The sequence below is a fragment of the Eucyclogobius newberryi genome, unplaced genomic scaffold, assembly GCF_026437365.1.
Source record: "Eucyclogobius newberryi isolate DKJ021-1_F unplaced genomic scaffold, fEucNew1.0.hap1 SCAF_19, whole genome shotgun sequence".
In the NCBI taxonomy this organism is placed as follows: Eukaryota; Metazoa; Chordata; class Actinopteri; order Gobiiformes; family Gobiidae; genus Eucyclogobius; species Eucyclogobius newberryi.
In genome coordinates, this window is record NW_027315823.1 from 13,044,802 (window position 1) to 13,062,670 (window position 17,869).

General features: G+C 38.2%; 3 protein-coding genes across 3 annotated transcripts; all 3 read right to left on the minus strand.

Annotated features, from left to right (window-relative positions):
* Positions 1-255: 255 nt before the first annotated feature.
* LOC140366292 (odorant receptor 131-2-like) lies at positions 256-5,221 on the minus strand. The gene is made up of 4 exons (XM_072452960.1): positions 5,087-5,221; positions 3,624-3,762; positions 1,881-2,303; positions 256-516 (listed from the first exon to the last, which is right to left on the minus strand). The coding sequence occupies exons 1-4, from the start codon at positions 5,149-5,151 to the stop codon at positions 256-258; spliced, it is 888 nt and encodes a 295-aa protein (XP_072309061.1). The 5' UTR covers positions 5,152-5,221.
* A 3,400-nt stretch (positions 5,222-8,621) lies between these two features.
* LOC140366293 (odorant receptor 131-2-like) lies at positions 8,622-9,407 on the minus strand. Its single transcript, XM_072452961.1, has one exon. It carries the CDS (start codon positions 9,390-9,392, stop codon positions 8,622-8,624), a length of 771 nt encoding a protein of 256 aa, XP_072309062.1. The 5' UTR covers positions 9,393-9,407.
* Positions 9,408-13,349: 3,942 nt separating this feature from the next.
* On the minus strand, positions 13,350-15,959 carry LOC140366295 (odorant receptor 131-2-like). The gene is made up of 2 exons (XM_072452962.1): positions 15,819-15,959; positions 13,350-14,126 (listed from the first exon to the last, which is right to left on the minus strand). Exons 1-2 carry the CDS (start codon positions 15,957-15,959, stop codon positions 13,350-13,352), a joined length of 918 nt encoding a protein of 305 aa, XP_072309063.1.
* Positions 15,960-17,869: the final 1,910 nt, after the last annotated feature.

A 17,869-nucleotide genomic window follows, 5' to 3' on the forward strand; every position in this document is an offset into this window, starting at 1 on the left:
ATTAAATGGGTTGTTTTATAGGGGAAAAGGGAGATAATTGCATTTCTCCACATGAAGCAACGGATGAGACAGAAATATAAAACCCATCTCTAGAATATAGCAGCAGTAAGACTCACACACACGCTGCACCAAAATGACACGTATCAGTATCAAACCCAACATATCAAAGTCAGATTAAAACACCAGTATCGAACAATTTGATACTATTTTGAGAATCATCCCATCCGTACGGCTTTAATAGTTTATCATGTCCCATCACACACCGGGTCCTATGCTGGGCTTTTGAACCATGGGGTTCACTCTCTGCAGACCGTCCTGGCCACAGCAGAGGTACCTGATCCAGTACTTTCTGAACTGCTCGTCCCTGAAGCCGTAGATGACCGGGCTGAGGAAGCGCGGGATGATGTAGACCACCAGGAAGAAGATGTATCGGATCTCCAAACTCAGCTGAGGGAACAGGGAGATTAGGGCCGCCTGAAGAGAGGGCACCACGAACGCAAGCATGCACAGGAGCAGCTGGGAGGGAAACAAGGGGGACTGTTTGTTAGTCAAGCTCTGGTGCCTTTCCACTCCTAGGAAAACAATATGGGCAAGATGTAAAATGTAGGCCTGAAGCTTAATCAATACTGTTTTCTGTTGTTTTTGTTTACATGAATCGTATTTTTTGGCTTATCAATCAATAAAATGTATAGTTGTAACAATAAAACATGATCATAAAAAATGTATCACGAAAAATTTTAATAATACTGAATTCTAGAAGCAAATAATAATAAACTCCATAAATGTAAAGCCTTTTATCTGGCTGATTCTGTCATATTCATCATTCAGGAAGATTGGTCCACAGATCCACTACTAATAGAAGCAACACAATCACAAAAACAACAAACCAGATAGTCTGAAATTGTCGGTAGATCTTAATAATTGCACTTGAAACTTTAAAAAAGCACATACAGTAGATAATCTAGTGTCAACATCAGTCAAGCTAAGTTGTACTTGTAATTTCCTCAGTCAAAACTAGCATATAAATAACTTTTTGTATGTAGGAAACCATCTAATGTACTTGAAATGGTGACTTTTATTGTGTATTTTACTGAGCTAAAGTTGATAAAGAGTGTTGTTGTTCAGTTCACCTGCCTGCAGCTGCCCCGGGACTGCAGATGGAACATTGATATGGAGCAGTGGTTTTGTGAAAAGTAAGGCTAAGGTTGTAGGTTAATGGGAGAAACCGGAGCACCCAGTGGAAACACCCAGACACAGGGAGAAACATGCAAACTGACCTGGCCCTCACAGCAAGAGAGTATAACTACTCTGCCACTGGGCAACCTTTAGTATTAAGCGATTTACACATGGACCCTGACAACATAACAAAACTTAAAGTGCATATGAAAGGTTAGGCCACACAATTAACTAAAATATAGTGAACTTGATTATATTTAAGATTTTTACCAACATTTTTTCATATTTTTTCCCAGTTTGACTATTTTGGTGTATAATGTTACTATCTGGTGCGACATGTGCAGCAGATGTGACATAGATAGAGAGAATTCCACAACTCTTACCTTGCAAACATATTGTCAACAAGGGCCAAAATCCATAGAAATTGCACAATAGTTACTATTTAACAATTAATACCTGGTAAAACATGGTCAAACAATTGTTTAAACTGATGGAAAAACGTGTCAGTTGAGTGCAAATTGTCTCTGGATGGAATGTCGCTTTTTGATGACAAAGACAGTTATAGAAGTTAGTTCCACTTCCTGTAATTGTCAGTGTTTGTTTTTCAATATTTTTTTCTCAAACTGCCACTTCACTTGATGTAAATCTATGATATCCTATGAAACCAACCTATGCGATCCCGGTGTTCAAAAAATTGTCCCCACCTGCACTCCATGCAGCAGCACCGTGTTCCTGGCTCTCCTCACCGAGGCCAGCCCAGACGCCGCCTTCGCCGTCAACATGATCCTACAATACGTGTAGACCAGCGTGAGGGCCACAAACGACAGGTACGCCCCGTCAAAGGCGCAGTTCTTGTAGTATATGGAGCTGTCCTGGAAGAGCAGGGAGTGGTCGCAGAAGATGGAGGTCTGGAAGAAGCTCGGGGGTTCTTTGACCACGGTGATGAGCAGGTCGCTGATGGGCGGGGCGGAGGCGAGGATGAAGATGACCCCGATGAGGAGCAGGGTTCGCGGGACGGTGAAGATTTGGGTGTAGTGCAGGGGGAAGCAGATGGAGATGTAGCGCTCCAGTGCCATGCCGGCCAGGGTGAGAGGGGTGGAGCGCGTGGTGAAGACGGCTGTCATGATCTGAGTGAGAAGAAATAAAAGATGCCATTTACAAAGCGCGTAGGATAAATAAATGATGTTTCAACTATAGCCACCAACTTTCACAGTTTAGGACTACGCCAGGTTTGATATGGATGACATGATTAAATACGGATTGAACTTGGAATAAACCCAGAAATATGAACCTAGAGTGGAACAGGACCAGACCAAATTTACATCAGGACTAAGTGTGAATGCAGGCTTCAACAACTCATGAGTGTCACGCTATGACAACAGTGGCCCCAGCAATCAAGCAATTCAAATCAAAATATATCTATTAAAATGGAGAAGGGTCTGACTGCAGCCGATGGGCAGCACCCTGCCGAGTGGTTTGATACGATTATCCCTAACCCTAATCTCACCCTACTTAACCATGTAACTAACCATTTAACTATCGTAAATTAATAAATGCTCATTTAAATTAAATATATATATTGATGTGATGGATGTGATGGAATGGAGCTCCATTCCATCACAGCGGCTTCAGCCAGAATCTGCTGTTAAAGTGGGTAAGGGCCTTGTAGCTGCATAATCTGTGGGGGAAGCATAGTTAAACATGTGTTTTAACTGATTTAGAGCAATAATATAGTAAAAAAAGGAAAGTGGAGTAAATTTACAAATTAGGAAATGTATAGCCTACATCTTCTGCTCCTCTCACAAAACATAATGGCGGCTCATTTATTTTTCAAAGCTGTGGGCTGAGGACACAGGCATAACAAAACACATCAGCACATATCAGCATTACAATCATGCAAAAGTGTTTTATATTGTTAAATCATCACTGTATCTTTTAAGAGTGCGTGCACACTGCACGCTGCAGATCGGGCCTCCACAGGCCTCACAAAATCCTTCAATTCAGGAAGGATTAATTTTCCTGAAACCCATGAATTGAGGCTACTACTGTTACATACTACTTTAGCCTAAGAATATATAATATAACATGTACAAGACTGTACAAGACATATCAGTTCCTTTAAGTTATTATTCATGTTTTCAATGAAATCATTATAGCCAATAAGAAATGTTCTTATAACATAACAATAAAAAACATGCATAATTCAATCTGTTAACTAGAATATGTTGCACCAAGCCATATTTAGCCATAAAACAATTTAATTCATACAAGATACTGTGGAACATGGCAGGCAAAGCAGTAACATCTCCATGGAGACAGAGTGGGCTATCTGGAATGTTACATGGTAGCAATAGCAGTTTGAATTAGAATGTCAGACAAAAAAGAAAACTGATATAATAACACAAGATTCAAACTTTAAACTTGGAGGTTTAACAGGAGAAACTAACCAGGACGCAGCAGGCGGCGGCGTGGATCTTCCTGAAGATGTAACTGACCACATAGAGCGCAGTGACCAGACTGAGCTGCACCGCGTCGTTTATCACCATACAGATGAACATGATGTATCGCGGGTTGTCATAGAACACGCTGCACACACAAACACACAAATACAATTAAGGTAATGATCTACATTTTCTAAGTTTCTAGAGTTTCATTCATAACAGTCATTTATATTCTTAGCATATTTATCAACGCTGTAATGTATTCTCCGATTGGAAAAATCAGTAATCCAATCAAAAGGCTTAAATATATTAGCAACAGACTGAAGAAGTGGTACTTGTGATACTTTAAAACCACTGAGACGACTTAGAACTGTTACTAATGCTAGTACCACTGATACATAGAGAGGCCTTCATGTTATGCATTTTTAAAGAGAACCATTTATTATAGATTAATGTGACATTAATGAGACACAATTCCCAAAAGGCCACAAGAACGAGACAAGATGAGATTTTGGCATAATTTATAGTAAATACATTTTGTAATTTTAGTTTTTGTTGTCATTGTAGCACTGCTATTTTGGATATACAGGTTCTTAAGAGGTGTATCTCTTCAGCATTAACCCTTTTTATTTGTCAAATATAAGAGAAAGACTGCAGATCCTCACAGTAGTTATTTTCAACTCCCAAATAATATTTTCAATAACACCACGTTTTGGGCCAGAGCCCTTCTTCAACATGAAAGTGGTCACCTGACCGGCTATGTGAGCAAAAGTTATAAAGATAGATATACTTTCAATAGTTTTTCCACACTCTTTGACAATGAGACAGCCACAATTTTCACGTGAGACAAATTAAACCGACAAGAATTGAATACATTAATAATAATGATTGATAAAAATGAATTATATTTTGTTTTTATCGAGGTTAAGAACTGCAATGAACTCCTCATCCCTGTGATTATAATATGAAAACTACAATAAAAAAACATTAAACAAAAACAAAAAAGAGTTAATACCAATTTCGCAAAATATCTGTTGACAGAATCAACATAAAGGTGTCTGAGTTTTCATATAAAGTATACATTTGGGTGCCCGAATACATAAACTCTTGGACAATTTCTATTTTATAGTCCTCAATAGAATAAGTTAAAAAATTATAGTGAAATAAGTACAAAAATCATTCAAAAAATCATTCAAGAAACAGGGGTTTACTAATATTTAAGTGGAGCATCCATTTACCCACAGCCCAGTTATTTAAACTATGTACAGTAATAAAAGAAGGCAATCATGATATTAGCACCAACATTACAGCGATGGAATATTATAAAGGAGCGTACAACCAGACTGGAGCGATGATGATTCAGTGGAGTGAAAAAAAAAAGGACCTCAGATCCTCATTGTCCTCATTGATGGGTTTTACCATCATCTTTAACATTATGCTTTCAACCCGTGCGTGATTTATCCGTTTACCTGTGCCGTAGGAAGGTGTGTACCATGCTGCCGTTGATGATGCTCAGGACCAGCCACACCAGCATGGCCACGATGTTTTTGGTCAGGGCATTGGAGAAGCTGTCTTTGAGCACCAGCCCAGCGTTTCCAGTCACAGAATCGCTCCCGTTACCGACCAGGAGGGAGGTGGTGTTTAACATCCTGGGCTATTATACGCCTCAGAACAATCTATAAAGAGATAATGGGAGGAAAGTGATTTTGATACTGTGATTTCACTCCAACAGATGAAATGTTGACCGGATTTAAATTTATGTTACTTTATTTTATGCCAATTGAACATATTTATTTTGAATTTTTTTGGATTGTATGAACATAAAAAAGAAAAAAATATATTATTGTATCTTGAAATACGATCAACATTTTAGTTCTTGACTGCTCATTATAGCTGAATATAGCTACAGAAACTTGTAATACAAAAAATGTAACAATAGTACGGTAGTGAACTTTTTCAAATAGATGTTGCGGTTTGAAAATGAGAATGCATAGCAGACCATCATTGTTTTAGAAAGTTTGGATGAAAATGCTTTCATATTCTAACAAACTGCATAAGAACATAATTACTGATGTATTATTTCTCACATCGCCGCTACACAATAATTGCTAGCATACATACACAGTTAGAACTTTTATCTCAAACTATTTTACTAAATATTAATGTTTTCTGGACAATTAAACATACCCTGGACAATTCTACCTACCCTAAACAAAGAAAAGCCACTGATACATTTCCGTGGTTACTTGGGAACAGCATTGTATAAACCTACGCTGAAAAACAAACAAAAAACAAAACTAAACACACGCAATGAATATACAAGAAAGTATGAATTATTATGTTTATAAGATAATTCCAAACTAATTAAAAAACACCAAAACATAATAGTAAAAATGATGTGTCTTCATTGAGTCACTGACAGCACATGCCAGTGACTGCTCACTCTACACGCTGGGCTCATTTATAGAGAGGGGAATCTGAGGTGAGGGTATTGATGCGGTTACCAAGGTTGCAGGGGTTAAAGGTCATACTCACCATGTCACACATGTCATTTGCAAACGTCATCCTTGTTATCTTTGCAAGCCTGGCTGTGTGCAGATTTTACCAAGCAAAGCAATTTATAGTTATATAGCACATTTAAAAAAGCATCATGGAGCAACAGACATAGAAACAGACATATATACTAGTCATGTAGTTAAATAGAAGCATTTATATTTTTAGTAGTAGTTGTTGGTTTAACCACATGGCTCCCGCTTCAACTTTATCTTCTATATCAATTATTCGGCCTTCATAAACAATCAAACCTCTCAATAACCCTTCCAAACCCGTGACATCATTATGGCGTTGCTGGCAGGATTTTGAGAGCCACTAGAAACAACAGTCTATGTATGGACATTGTTTACTTTGTCGTCTGCTGTTTTGGGTTATTTTTATGTGTCTTATTTGTGAGGACATCTGAGTTTGTGGGATTAGGCCTCTTGACTGGATGTTTTAGACTAGTGTTGATCCGCGAGCTCACACACCTCAAAGACTATTGTCCTTCGACACCGCTTTTCCATAACCCTTCTAAACCTGTGACACACATTCCATAGTTTGGGAGCTGTGACCAAGAAAGCTTGGGGATGGGTAGGGAATTAGGAGATCTGTAACGTATGCTTGGGCAGAGCCATGAAGATCTGTAAACACAAAGGGCCTCACTCATTCATGAATGTTTTTGTAGAAAAAGTCTGCAACTTCCATGTCAAGAAGATGCTGAGAGGCTTTTAATAGAGGCCAATACAGAGGCACCTGGGCTCAACAGTCCTGCCACCATTCCGCAAGTAAATTTCTCATATATTTTTGCCATCAAGATTTAGACAAATTTAGACAAGTTTAAAGACATGATGGAGGCTCAGCAGATACCTGGTAACTCACATCCATAACAAGGTTGTTTTCGGTCCAAAAACACGTGTAAAACTTAAAATTTGGCAAAATATTTTCAGTTTCAGAAACAGATTATAAATAGAATTATAGGTATTGTGCTCATTGCTTGCCACATAGGTTATTAGCCCCAAGTAAGCTTTCAAAGATTTAAAATATATTTTTTCAGAATCCTATGGGAAAAAAATATGGAAAATGTGTATCCAGAACCATGGTTACTATTTTATTATCCAATATTATTTTTATATGAAATAATTTGTCACCTACAAACATAGTATCATGTAGACTTAGTGCACAAGTACTCACCTGACTGTTTGGAGGGTTATTTCTTTCTTCCAGATGAACTTTTTCAGTTGAGAACACACATTTTGTGAATGCCAAAAAGTTAAAAGTATAGTAAGTATAGGCCTTAAGTAGATAATTGGTTTGTAAAAATGTGTTTGAATAATGCCCATAGAGTAGAACTGAAATAAATGTTATATTTCATAGGGAGCTTGTGAAGCTATTGACAAAGACTGGAGTTAAAAATATTCAAAGAGGATTGCTGTAGTTGTAAACGTTACTAAAATCCAGTCTACACAGATCACAATTTCACAAGTAAAATCAATTTTAATTTAACAATGGCTAAAAGTTGTGTTCGTTTAAAATTAGAATACATAAAAAACATCAAGGTACCAACATCTCACTACTGTGTAAAATGTGTGTGTGTGTGTGTGTGTGTGTGTGTTTGTGTGTTGCATATGTTATTAGTACAGCTTGTTATCTCATCTTAGAACAGTTTCAAATACACCTGGAACACCACCAGAGGGAGCCAGCCTACTAGTTTATGTGCTTGATGTCCTTTATTAATCAACATTATTACATTATTACAGAATTACAAAGAATATAACACTTCTCAAATTTTGGTAAAAATCTATTTCTTGTGAAGAATATTACTTACAATATAATAGTACTTAAAGCAAAATGTACATTCCCTCAGTAAGCCACATTATGACAACGTTTGTTAATGTCTAGTGAGAGCTCATGGTAAAATTGACAATTGCAAAATGAAATTAATATATCGATTCCTGTCCGTCTTAAAGGGGGGCATATTATGCAAAAGCAACTTCAATGAGATTTTCATCTTGTTACAACAGTGTTTCCTCAATATTAGTTTCTTCAAAGTTGTATTTTGATTCCTGACCGTTTGAGTAATCCTGTATTGTCCTGCAACTGAGGCTTGACCTTCTATTCCCGGCCACATCCCTATAATTCTTGATAATTATTTGAAAAATCAAGACTTTCAGTGATAGGCTACATGTAGGGTTCTGAAATGACACGTAGCCACAAAAACATAAATAAAGTACAATATCCCTAAAAGACATGTTTTATTACAAAGTTGATTTAACTCAATATTGCGGTACAATGAAGAAAAAGTAAACTGATTTTCAACTTCTATTTTAGTTCAATACTTACCTGAAAAAAACACATAATATGTCCCCTTTTATATGATCGTGACCTCATTATCATACCAAAAAAATCTACTTCAGGCATGTATTTGAGGTCCGGCAAACATGGTTATAACACGGCAAAATGTGTTTTGGTTTATGTGTCATTTACATCCCCCACTCTCCTATGTTTAATCGTAAACTTAATGTTTAGTAAATGCATTTTGAAGTATTTTCTAAACAGCGCATCCCTCATTCCATAAATTAATGGGCTCAAAAAACGCGGCAAGATGTAAACAATTAAATAATTAGCAAACCTTATCTCTAAAACCTGCTTAGGAAATATTAAATGTAGCATGATCTCCACACTTGGCGATATGTAGGAGAGCAGGCACATTGATAGCTGCGCTCCATGTAGCAAAATAGTATTCCTAGCTTTCTGCGCGGATACTTTCTCTGTAGCTAGCGCTCTTGCTGCAAACAAAATACGTAAATAAGTATATACAAGAGTTAGGAAAACAAACGAAAAATAAAGTACGTCAAACACTATTCTTTTTGTCGCTAAAATCGGATCTGTGAACACATTTGGCCGAATGCAGAAAACAGATCCGTGGAAAAAGCTAAGAGACTCCCTTTCAAGTGTCACAAACAAATCAGTAATGTCGGGCGCCACGCAGATAAACCACATGACGCCGATGGCGAAGTAGGTCCGTCTGACGGTACAAATTTGCGAGTGCCGTAGCGGGTAGCAGATGGCGATGTGGCGCTCGATAGCCATGCCAGCTAAGTTGACGGGAGTGGTCCTGGTGGTGAAGACGGCCACCAGGATGAAGAAGCAGCAGAAGGACACCTTGATGCGGTAGACGGCGTAGCTGAGCACGAACAGTGTGCTGGTGATTGTGAGCTGGACCATGTCGTTCAAAACCATGTGGATGAAGAGGATGTAGCGAGGGTCTGAGTAAAAGGCCTGTGAAGGAGGACGAGATGTTACATAAAGCTAGCATTGACACAGCTTTTCTTGATTCGTCGGGATTGTTGAGAACTGGGGCCTTAGCTAGTGTGGTGGTAAATCTGCTGGCGGCTTATTGTGTGAACCCGGAACGTTGAAAGGCTCTTTGTCTGGCCAGCCCGAATACATCAAGACCCGGTTATAAATGTCTAAAGACACAGCAGAGGCTAACCAGCTGTGTGGTGACTATTGTCCATGGCCTGATCATTTTATGTACAAAAATATTTCTTAAGGGCCTGTAACTGATTTTGAACCATTGACCGTAAATTTCAAAGAATATAGTTTTGAACTGTAGCCGCGCCCCCTTAGTCTTTTCTGCTGCTCCGATATTGCACGATTGGAATCGTCTCATGCAGTTTGTTTCCACACAGTTCTCATCAATCTCCGATCACTTTTTTTCTAAATCTTGATATGCACAATTGTATTTATTTATACAGAGGAAAAACTAAATGAGAGAAACTCTTGTTCATGAGTATCCAAAGCACAAAGAACAAACTGTAACAGAATATCTAGCTAAAATGTCAATAAAACAATCAATAAAACACATTTATAAAAACACACACTATGGAATAAAATCATCAGGCAAGAGCACTGGGTAGTCTTCAATAAGTGCTTTGAATGCACCTAATTAAAAGGCATGAGATTATCTACGGTAAATAGTTTTTGTGTATTGTATCGTAATCAAAAGTACAAAAAAAAAACAACTACAAACTAACAAAATATTATATTCTTATATTTTTATTTATTTATTTTTATAATTAACTTGCTTTTAAAAAAGAAAACACTCAAAAATACTAATACACAAGATCAATTAAACTAGAGCATTTGTAAGATGGTTTCAAGAACATGTTTCCCAATTGTAGTATATCATTATCAAGTATAATAATATTATACATAATATCATTATTAAGTATTGTATAATAGATTTACAATATGCCTGTATTATTCCCTTAACCATCATGATGAGTTAATGTTTACCTGGTGTTTGAAAAAGGTTTTGACCAACGTAATGTTGATATAACTGAGGATGAGACAGACGGCCACCACAATGAAGTTTTTAGTGAAGGCAGTGGCAAACGTGTCTCTGAGCAGCAGCACCTGATAAAGCAGACATATAGGTTATGTTTTTTTTTTGTTTTAATGCTATAACATTTTTCATTATTATGTCATAGCAGCATAATGGTTTGTTTCATAAATAGATATACCGTATAAACAAGGTAATTCATGCATAACATGTTTATTTTTGTATGAGAATCCTTGATGCGATAAAACTTCACAAATTGAAATGTTTCTTCTCAATAGCTGAAGTAAGTTTTGACATTCTGACAGTATGAGAGGCCTCAGCATCAGCAAATCTTCTGTGTTTCAGACAGAATAATTACAAACAAAAATATACAAATGCTCTGTGTTAGCAGACCTGATTAAGTCCAGTTGTGTTTCCTTCTGATATCACAGATGAACTCATACTTCACTGTCTGTGAGCTGAGGGGAATAGAGACAAAACGATCTCATACATATTTGCAGAGAGTACGTGACGCCATAATAACAATACATATATTTGCAGATATTTGCAAGACAACATAGAATCTTACACCATCACAATTGTAACATGTATGTATCAGGTCAACATGATATACAAAGTAATGCTAGGTTAGGTTTATTATTTATTTCAGACATGGGCAGTGCACAATATGCATACTACTTTATCTTGGTTCAATTTCTATTTACTATAAGGTTTATTTGTATCTGTCCTTACACAAATGCAATAATATTTATCATTGGTAAGAAAATACAGCGTGACTAACATCACATTTAATACTACAGCATAGTACATTTGAACACTGAGTACATAGTGAGGACAATATAAGAGATATACTCTGATGTAGTCGTCCTGTAGGTGCCTGACTCACCTGTCTGCAGGAGACTGAGCAGGGCTGGCTCACACAGTCTATATGCCCCCGAACTCATTCATATTCATCAGCACATGCCATGATGACGAGGAGAGGGCATCGGAATAAAGGCCATATTGACTATATGATTTACTATATGCTGTTTTTATGATGTCATCCACTCAGGAGCAGGCGTGTCTACGGTGTTACTGTAACTAGTACAAGTGTATTGTTACATTTTGAAAACTAGTATTGCATTTTCATTCATCTGAATTGCTCAAAAATATCTTTCAACCCGATAAAAATGGTAACAAAATAGTCCACCTAATCTTATTCTGTTCAAAAATGATTGATCGCTAAATAGACATTTTGGTTGGTTATGTTATGGGAAACATGGCATGTGTGATTACTCTTTGGTTTTAGTTTCAAAGGCTTGCTTTTATTTGTATTCAGTAATTCAACGCTTTTCCTTCAAAAGTTGAGACATGATGTGACAAATAACCCCGGTGTCCTCTAGTGCCATGGTCATGCGCGCTCTCCATATTGGAGGAATTTAGCCTGGGGAGTCGTTCACATTTCTTGAAGTGTTGCTCACTACATATGGAATGATGCAACGTGGATTGGTGGCGTTTGTGTGGCACTGTAATGTTGAGGTCAAATCTTCCAGCACCCTGTCACCTGGGAGAAATTGGGAGCCAAATGCGCCTCCATCTCTTTGGATATCTATGCACCCCTGTAAGAAGAGTGTTTTTTATACTGATCTTTCTTTCCAAAAGCATCAAGTTCACTACAACGTTAAAGCATAACCAAGTATATTCAGCTCCCTTTTGAAAATACACTGTCAAATAACAGACCCAGACTTTTTTGTTTTATTCTTTTATATTAAAACAGGCAGTACAATAACATACAAAAACATTTGACGTTGTCAAATATTTAAAAAAGAGCCAGTGTTATAGATAGTATAGTTTCTTTGGGTTCGTATCGGCCACTTTTAGGATTATGGCAGGGGTGGGCAAACTACTTTCAATCCGGCCCGCCAAGCTTGTCCAAGTAATTAAAGAAAAAAAGTTTTTTTTTTTTTTTTGCCCACAGGCATCTGTCTGCACGTGTATCCTTAATAAATATGACGTGAAATAAATTAAATAATAGATTCAATAGCCTATATTTGACAGAAAAGTTATATTTAATTTGATATTTAATTTTTGTGATTTTTTTTTTTTTCACACCAATGATGGCGGGCCGGCCCTCCACTACTTGCCTGGATTCGAATACGCCCCTCGGAGGAAAATGATTGCCCACCCCTGGATTATGGCGATGCTCTCTACATAAATGCAACTGCAAAATCTCTGAAATCTTTGGACACTGCATATCACTGTCCTTTGAGGTGGCAGGCTCTCCTACCACTGTGAACTCTATGTCAAGCCTGGGTGGACTTCTTTGGGTGCAGGGATTTTCACAAAGTCAATGTACACCTACCTACTTGTGTGCCCTATCGCAGAGAGCGGAGGGTCATTATGCCCTGTCCTCACGCCCTCCTTGTCGGTTCTCCGTGTAAGACCTGACTGGGCAAAAAGAGCATTTTCCATAACGGTTGATAAATTAAATAAATGTTGCCAGGCTGGGTTTGTGCCCAGAGCCAGCAGGTTGAGAAGACACCCTGAAAATACATTTTTATCCATCACAAGGATTTACAAAGATGTTTGATAAGGAAAAAATGTTGCTTGGTTCTCCTTTAAACCGTCCCAAAGTATGACCGTAATTATTGATACCACCGTGGGACAGACTAAATAAATAATTGCGGATAAGCATGAATGAGATCTGAATAGATGCAGACCGCTTTCTGATGGTATTCTACTACATATTCTGAAAACTCTCAAACAAAATCTAAATCCAGCACACTTTCGTCTGTGATGACATTAAGTCAAGAAACGCAAAAGCAACATTTAAAGCGTGAGAAACAATAGCGTCAGTTATGATAGAAAGTGTTTCAAATTGCAATTTTATTCCCTTTTCTGCAAAACAAGTACTGCTTCAGATACTTCCGGAAGGTTTTATCCCTGACACCGTACACCAGCGGCGTGATAAGGCGCGGCAGTATGTTAACCAGTAAGGCTACCCCGAAACGAATTGCCATGACCCTTCTCGGAAACAACTTGATCAACCCATCGCCTATTTGACTCTTAACATATATCAGCATAGAGAGCACGAGTTGGAAGCTATGGAGAAGAATAGTGTTTCTTGCCTTTTTAGCGTCCGAAGACACAGATTGTGCGGCGAAAAGTATCTTGAAGTAAGAGTATAAAAGTATAAGCCAGACAGCCACCATAAGCACCGCGTGTAAAATATCTTCCTTTACTGCGAGATGTTGGTGTCTGAAAATATTGCCTCGTGTGCAAAATACCTGCAGTTGGAAAAACTCAAGGGACTCCGTAGCTAAAGTGATCAGTAGGTCCGGCATCCACGCCGTGATGCATATCGCCCAAATCAATCCTATGACAATGTACGTTTTTGTCACCGTACAGATCTGGGAGTGTCGTAAAGGATGGCAAACCGCAATGTAGCATTCTATGGCCATGACGGCGAGAGTCATGGGGTTGCTCATGCTGCTGTACGTGCCGATCATGGCTAAAACGATGCACAAGGAGACATTGATGGAGTAAACAATGTAGCTGAGCATGTGAATTAGCGTTAGCATGGTGAGCAGGAGGATGTCGTTGATGACCAGGTGGATGTAGAGGATGTAGCGAGGATTCAAGTTTAGAGTCTGAAATAAAACAAGAAATTAGGGAGGTTACAGTAAAGGTGTGGCAAGTGGTGAACAAACCCACAGTCTATGGGTTCGAAGTGACACGCCTGTTCGCACAGCCATCTTGAGGGAGACTGTACCAACAACAAGACACAAACGGGAAAAAAAATCTCCTACATCTTCCAGAAGGCGAGGTACCAGTGGAGTCTAAAATATCACACGAGACTGTGGAGTGAGCACCTTGTTTCACGTTAGTTAAACCATGTTTCCTGTGGTTACGCAGAGTAAACATTAGCCTAAATTCAGACTATCCAGGTGTTATATTTTAGGATGAAACAGTCACTGACCCGGGCGAGGGCTTGTGGTTGTTGTGGCTGCTTTTAAGTGGTGTCAGCAGCTCGCCAGGCAGAGAAGAAGCAGCCAAACCTAAAACCTCAGTGAGATGCAGTTTTTTGTAGCATCATGACTATCTTACAGCAGAGATAGGCGGCAACATACATTAACATCCTCAAAATGGTGACAAGAAACATTGGCAAGTACTTATGGACATTGTTTAATCAGTTTTCACTGTCACCCTTCGAGGAAACCGCTGTGGTGATTTTGGGCGTTACAAAAATAACTTGAATTGACAAGTCTCGTAACCTATGACACACTTCTAGCTAGGTGCTGATTTTAACCTTATTTCTTATGGCAGACCAGGTTGAGAGAATGGCTTTGGTATATTTGCTTTAAAAAGACAAAAAATGGAGACGATTAGCTCATCATAATTTTCTCCAAGAGCTGCATCTGGATGATTTTTACAGGTGTGTGGTTTGTTTTGCTCCTAATGAAAAACATAGGTACGTCACAGGAGCATAATCTTTGCTTGGTTACCGTGCCAAACGATACATGCGTCCACCATAAACCATCCTTCAGTGCCATCATTACTGTCCTATTACAAAGGAGCAACATTTGAATGAAGCTTCTGTGAAAATCAGGGAGGAGCGGTCTTTTGCGTCTCAAAGATATAATTACTGCACCTTCACGCCACAGTTGTATTTTTGTTGTTGGTAATTGTCTTTCTCTTTTCAATATGTGCAGGGACTATAAAGTTGACATCATTATAGAATAGTACGGGTTTTACTCCATTGATTTCTTACAATTCTCGGTACATTATGTCAATGTTATATTAGAAATGTCAAAATGTCACATTTTGAATTATGATTTCCAAACTAAACAAAAATAAAAGACAAAAGTGTTTTATCTTAGTTAAAAAAAAAAAAAAAGTTTACATTTTTGTATCTACTTGACTATTTTTTTTAAGGCCATCGGATGCTGATGAACACATACTATGTTTTGGACCACATTTCCGGTCCGTGCTGCATTTAAGGACTTTTATGAACACCAATCAAGTCATTCTTGTAAGGAATGTGGTCTATACTGTGTTGTTCCGGCTGTGTTTTTAGCATGCTGATGCAACTGAAACTCTTGCTTTAAACACACCGACATGCCTTAATTTAGGGTGCGTTCACACTTGCACATTCACCACATCAAAATTGGGACTTCAGTGTGACTAGACCTGAGGCCAAACCTAAACAAGACCAAGACAAAATCAGGTCTAGAATAGGACCAAAATCCACTAAACTGGGCTAAAACCAGGACCAAAGCAATAAAAGTTCAGTGAAAAGTGCTTGTGTATGTCAATAGCAATCGTCTGACCTCATGTCTTACAAAAGTGTGCACCAGTACAGCGTCGATGTAGTTGATGGTGACGCACAGACCAATAGTGAGGACATTCTTCAGAATTAATGAGGTCAAATCGCCCTGGACTGCTTCCGAAGTCACATTATTGCCATTGCTTGAAATGTTCATGGATCTATCAACTAGGTGAATTACAAGGAGCAACTGTAAGAACAAACAAATAGTTAAAATACAGTGTTAGATATTGTAAATTGTACCAAACTTGTAAAAAAGCAGAGCAACGCAACAAATATCACCTGGTGGCTGACTCAGCATGACGCGGGGGCTCATGTAAAGCTGAGTGTGAATGATTAAATAGGATTCATACAAATGTCCTGGGATCAGCGATAAACCGATGATACGTCATCATGCTCAGGTTTTTTTTTTATTTTTACAAACACTACAAACATCACAATAAGTATCTTTATTTATAGGGCACCTTCAAAAGCTGAGTTTACACAATGTTTCACAAGACAATGAAATGCAACACAAAACTGATAAAATACCTCAACGAAAAAAAGACAGAAAGTGCACACACGTCAACATAATATGCAAACAATGACACGGCAAAGTATAAATGTGTGTTTTGACAATATCAAACCTATAGAATATGTCCAAATAATTTTTAAATCAAAAAATAAAAACTAATAAAACACATCAAGTTGAATACATATACATTTGTTTTTATGGCTTCCTAAAAACAAATTAACTACAAGAAAGCACTTAAAACTAGTGCATTGAGTTTGCAACAGGGATACAGTTTGGATATGAAGTAATTAATTATGCCAAATGTAGAAGCATGATAGTAAAAATATCTGTTACACTTTTTTATTACAGCAACTATGAAAACGATCTATATTATCAAGCTCTGTCAAACAACTGTTTAATATTTGTTTTACAATCCCAATGACATGCAATTAGTCAATTTTCAAGGTTTCAACATTAGGAAGTACAACACACTATTTCAAATATCTACGTTTTCTTTTTCATACACCAAAAATAGATTTTTAGGTACTTCCTGAATGTTTTGTCTCTAAGCCCATAGACCAGTGGGCTGATCAAACGAGGCAAGATGGTGATGAAGATGGTTACACTGAATCTAAGGGACAAAACTCTATTCGGAAACAAGTATGTTAGTCCAGCTAATAAAACACTATTGAGCTAAGTGAGCAAGGAAAGCATGAGTTGAAAGCTATGCAGGAGGATAGTGTTCCAGGCCTTCTTAGCATCTGTGCTAACTGAATGCGCTCCAAGGATTATCTTAAAATATGTGTACAAAAGTGTCAGGCTAACAATCACAAACAACAAGGCATAAGACATTTCCAACTTCTTTTTGAAAACCGGGTGTCTGAAAACTGTGTTCCGCAGGCAAAACACCCGCTTATGGAAAAAGTCAAAGGATTTAGTGGCTAAGCTCACAAATGAACTGATGTCCGCTCGTTCTCCGCGCGTTGTCTACACGTTGTCCTCTCGTTCTCTGCGCCGATATCCGCGCGTTGGAACTTTGAAAATGGGGAACGAATCCGCCTGTAACAGGCTTTGCAGTGTCGGCGTCGGACAATCTCTCCTTACAATGTCTAACTTTTCTTGAAAAGTTTGCCTTGAGAAAGGCAATATAATTATATCCTCAACGAAATGCATATATTTTCCTCCTTCCGCCATTGTGAGTTGAAAATCTGCGTAGTACGCAGATTCATTTGTCTGTCAAATTCAGTTTCCTTGTTCGGAAGTTCTGCATAGCCCCGCCCATAGGGCCTGCCGCTCAATATTGGTGATCCAATCAAAAGACGTGCACGTGATGCACCTGCTAGATGGTTCCTGTGTAACAGCAGCAGACGCACAATAGCCAACTCTAAAGCTGATTGGTTGACACATAATTTTCATTTCCATTCACTTTAAGCTACAAGCACCTGCACTGTTGAGTCTGAAGGCCTGAGGGCAGATTTTAGATCCCTGGCAACACATGATGGCTGAATATGATTGGATAAAATATCTAACATAAAGACCAGCCCTCCAAATCTCAACCTGGGGCTGGAAGCAGT

Bases quoted from the DNA above. Each gene is read 5' to 3' on its own strand.
- LOC140366295 (XM_072452962.1), bottom strand. From the start codon at position 15,959: ATGAACATTTCAAGCAATGGCAATAATGTGACTTCGGAAGCAGTCCAG. The intron at 14,127-15,818 runs GTAAGACATGAG...GTTTTATTTCAG, and splicing joins CTGTACTGGTGCACACTTTT to ACTCTAAACTTGAATCCTCG.
- LOC140366293 (XM_072452961.1), bottom strand. From the start codon at position 9,392: ATGGTTTTGAACGACATGGTCCAGCTCACAATCACCAGCACACTGTTC.
- LOC140366292 (XM_072452960.1), bottom strand. From the start codon at position 5,151: ATGCTGGTGTGGCTGGTCCTGAGCATCATCAACGGCAGCATGGTACAC. The intron at 3,763-5,086 runs GTAAACGGATAA...TTGTGTGTGCAG, and splicing joins CACACCTTCCTACGGCACAG to CGTGTTCTATGACAACCCGC. The intron at 517-1,880 runs GTGGGGACAATT...TTTCCCTCCCAG, and splicing joins TGCTGCTGCATGGAGTGCAG to CTGCTCCTGTGCATGCTTGC.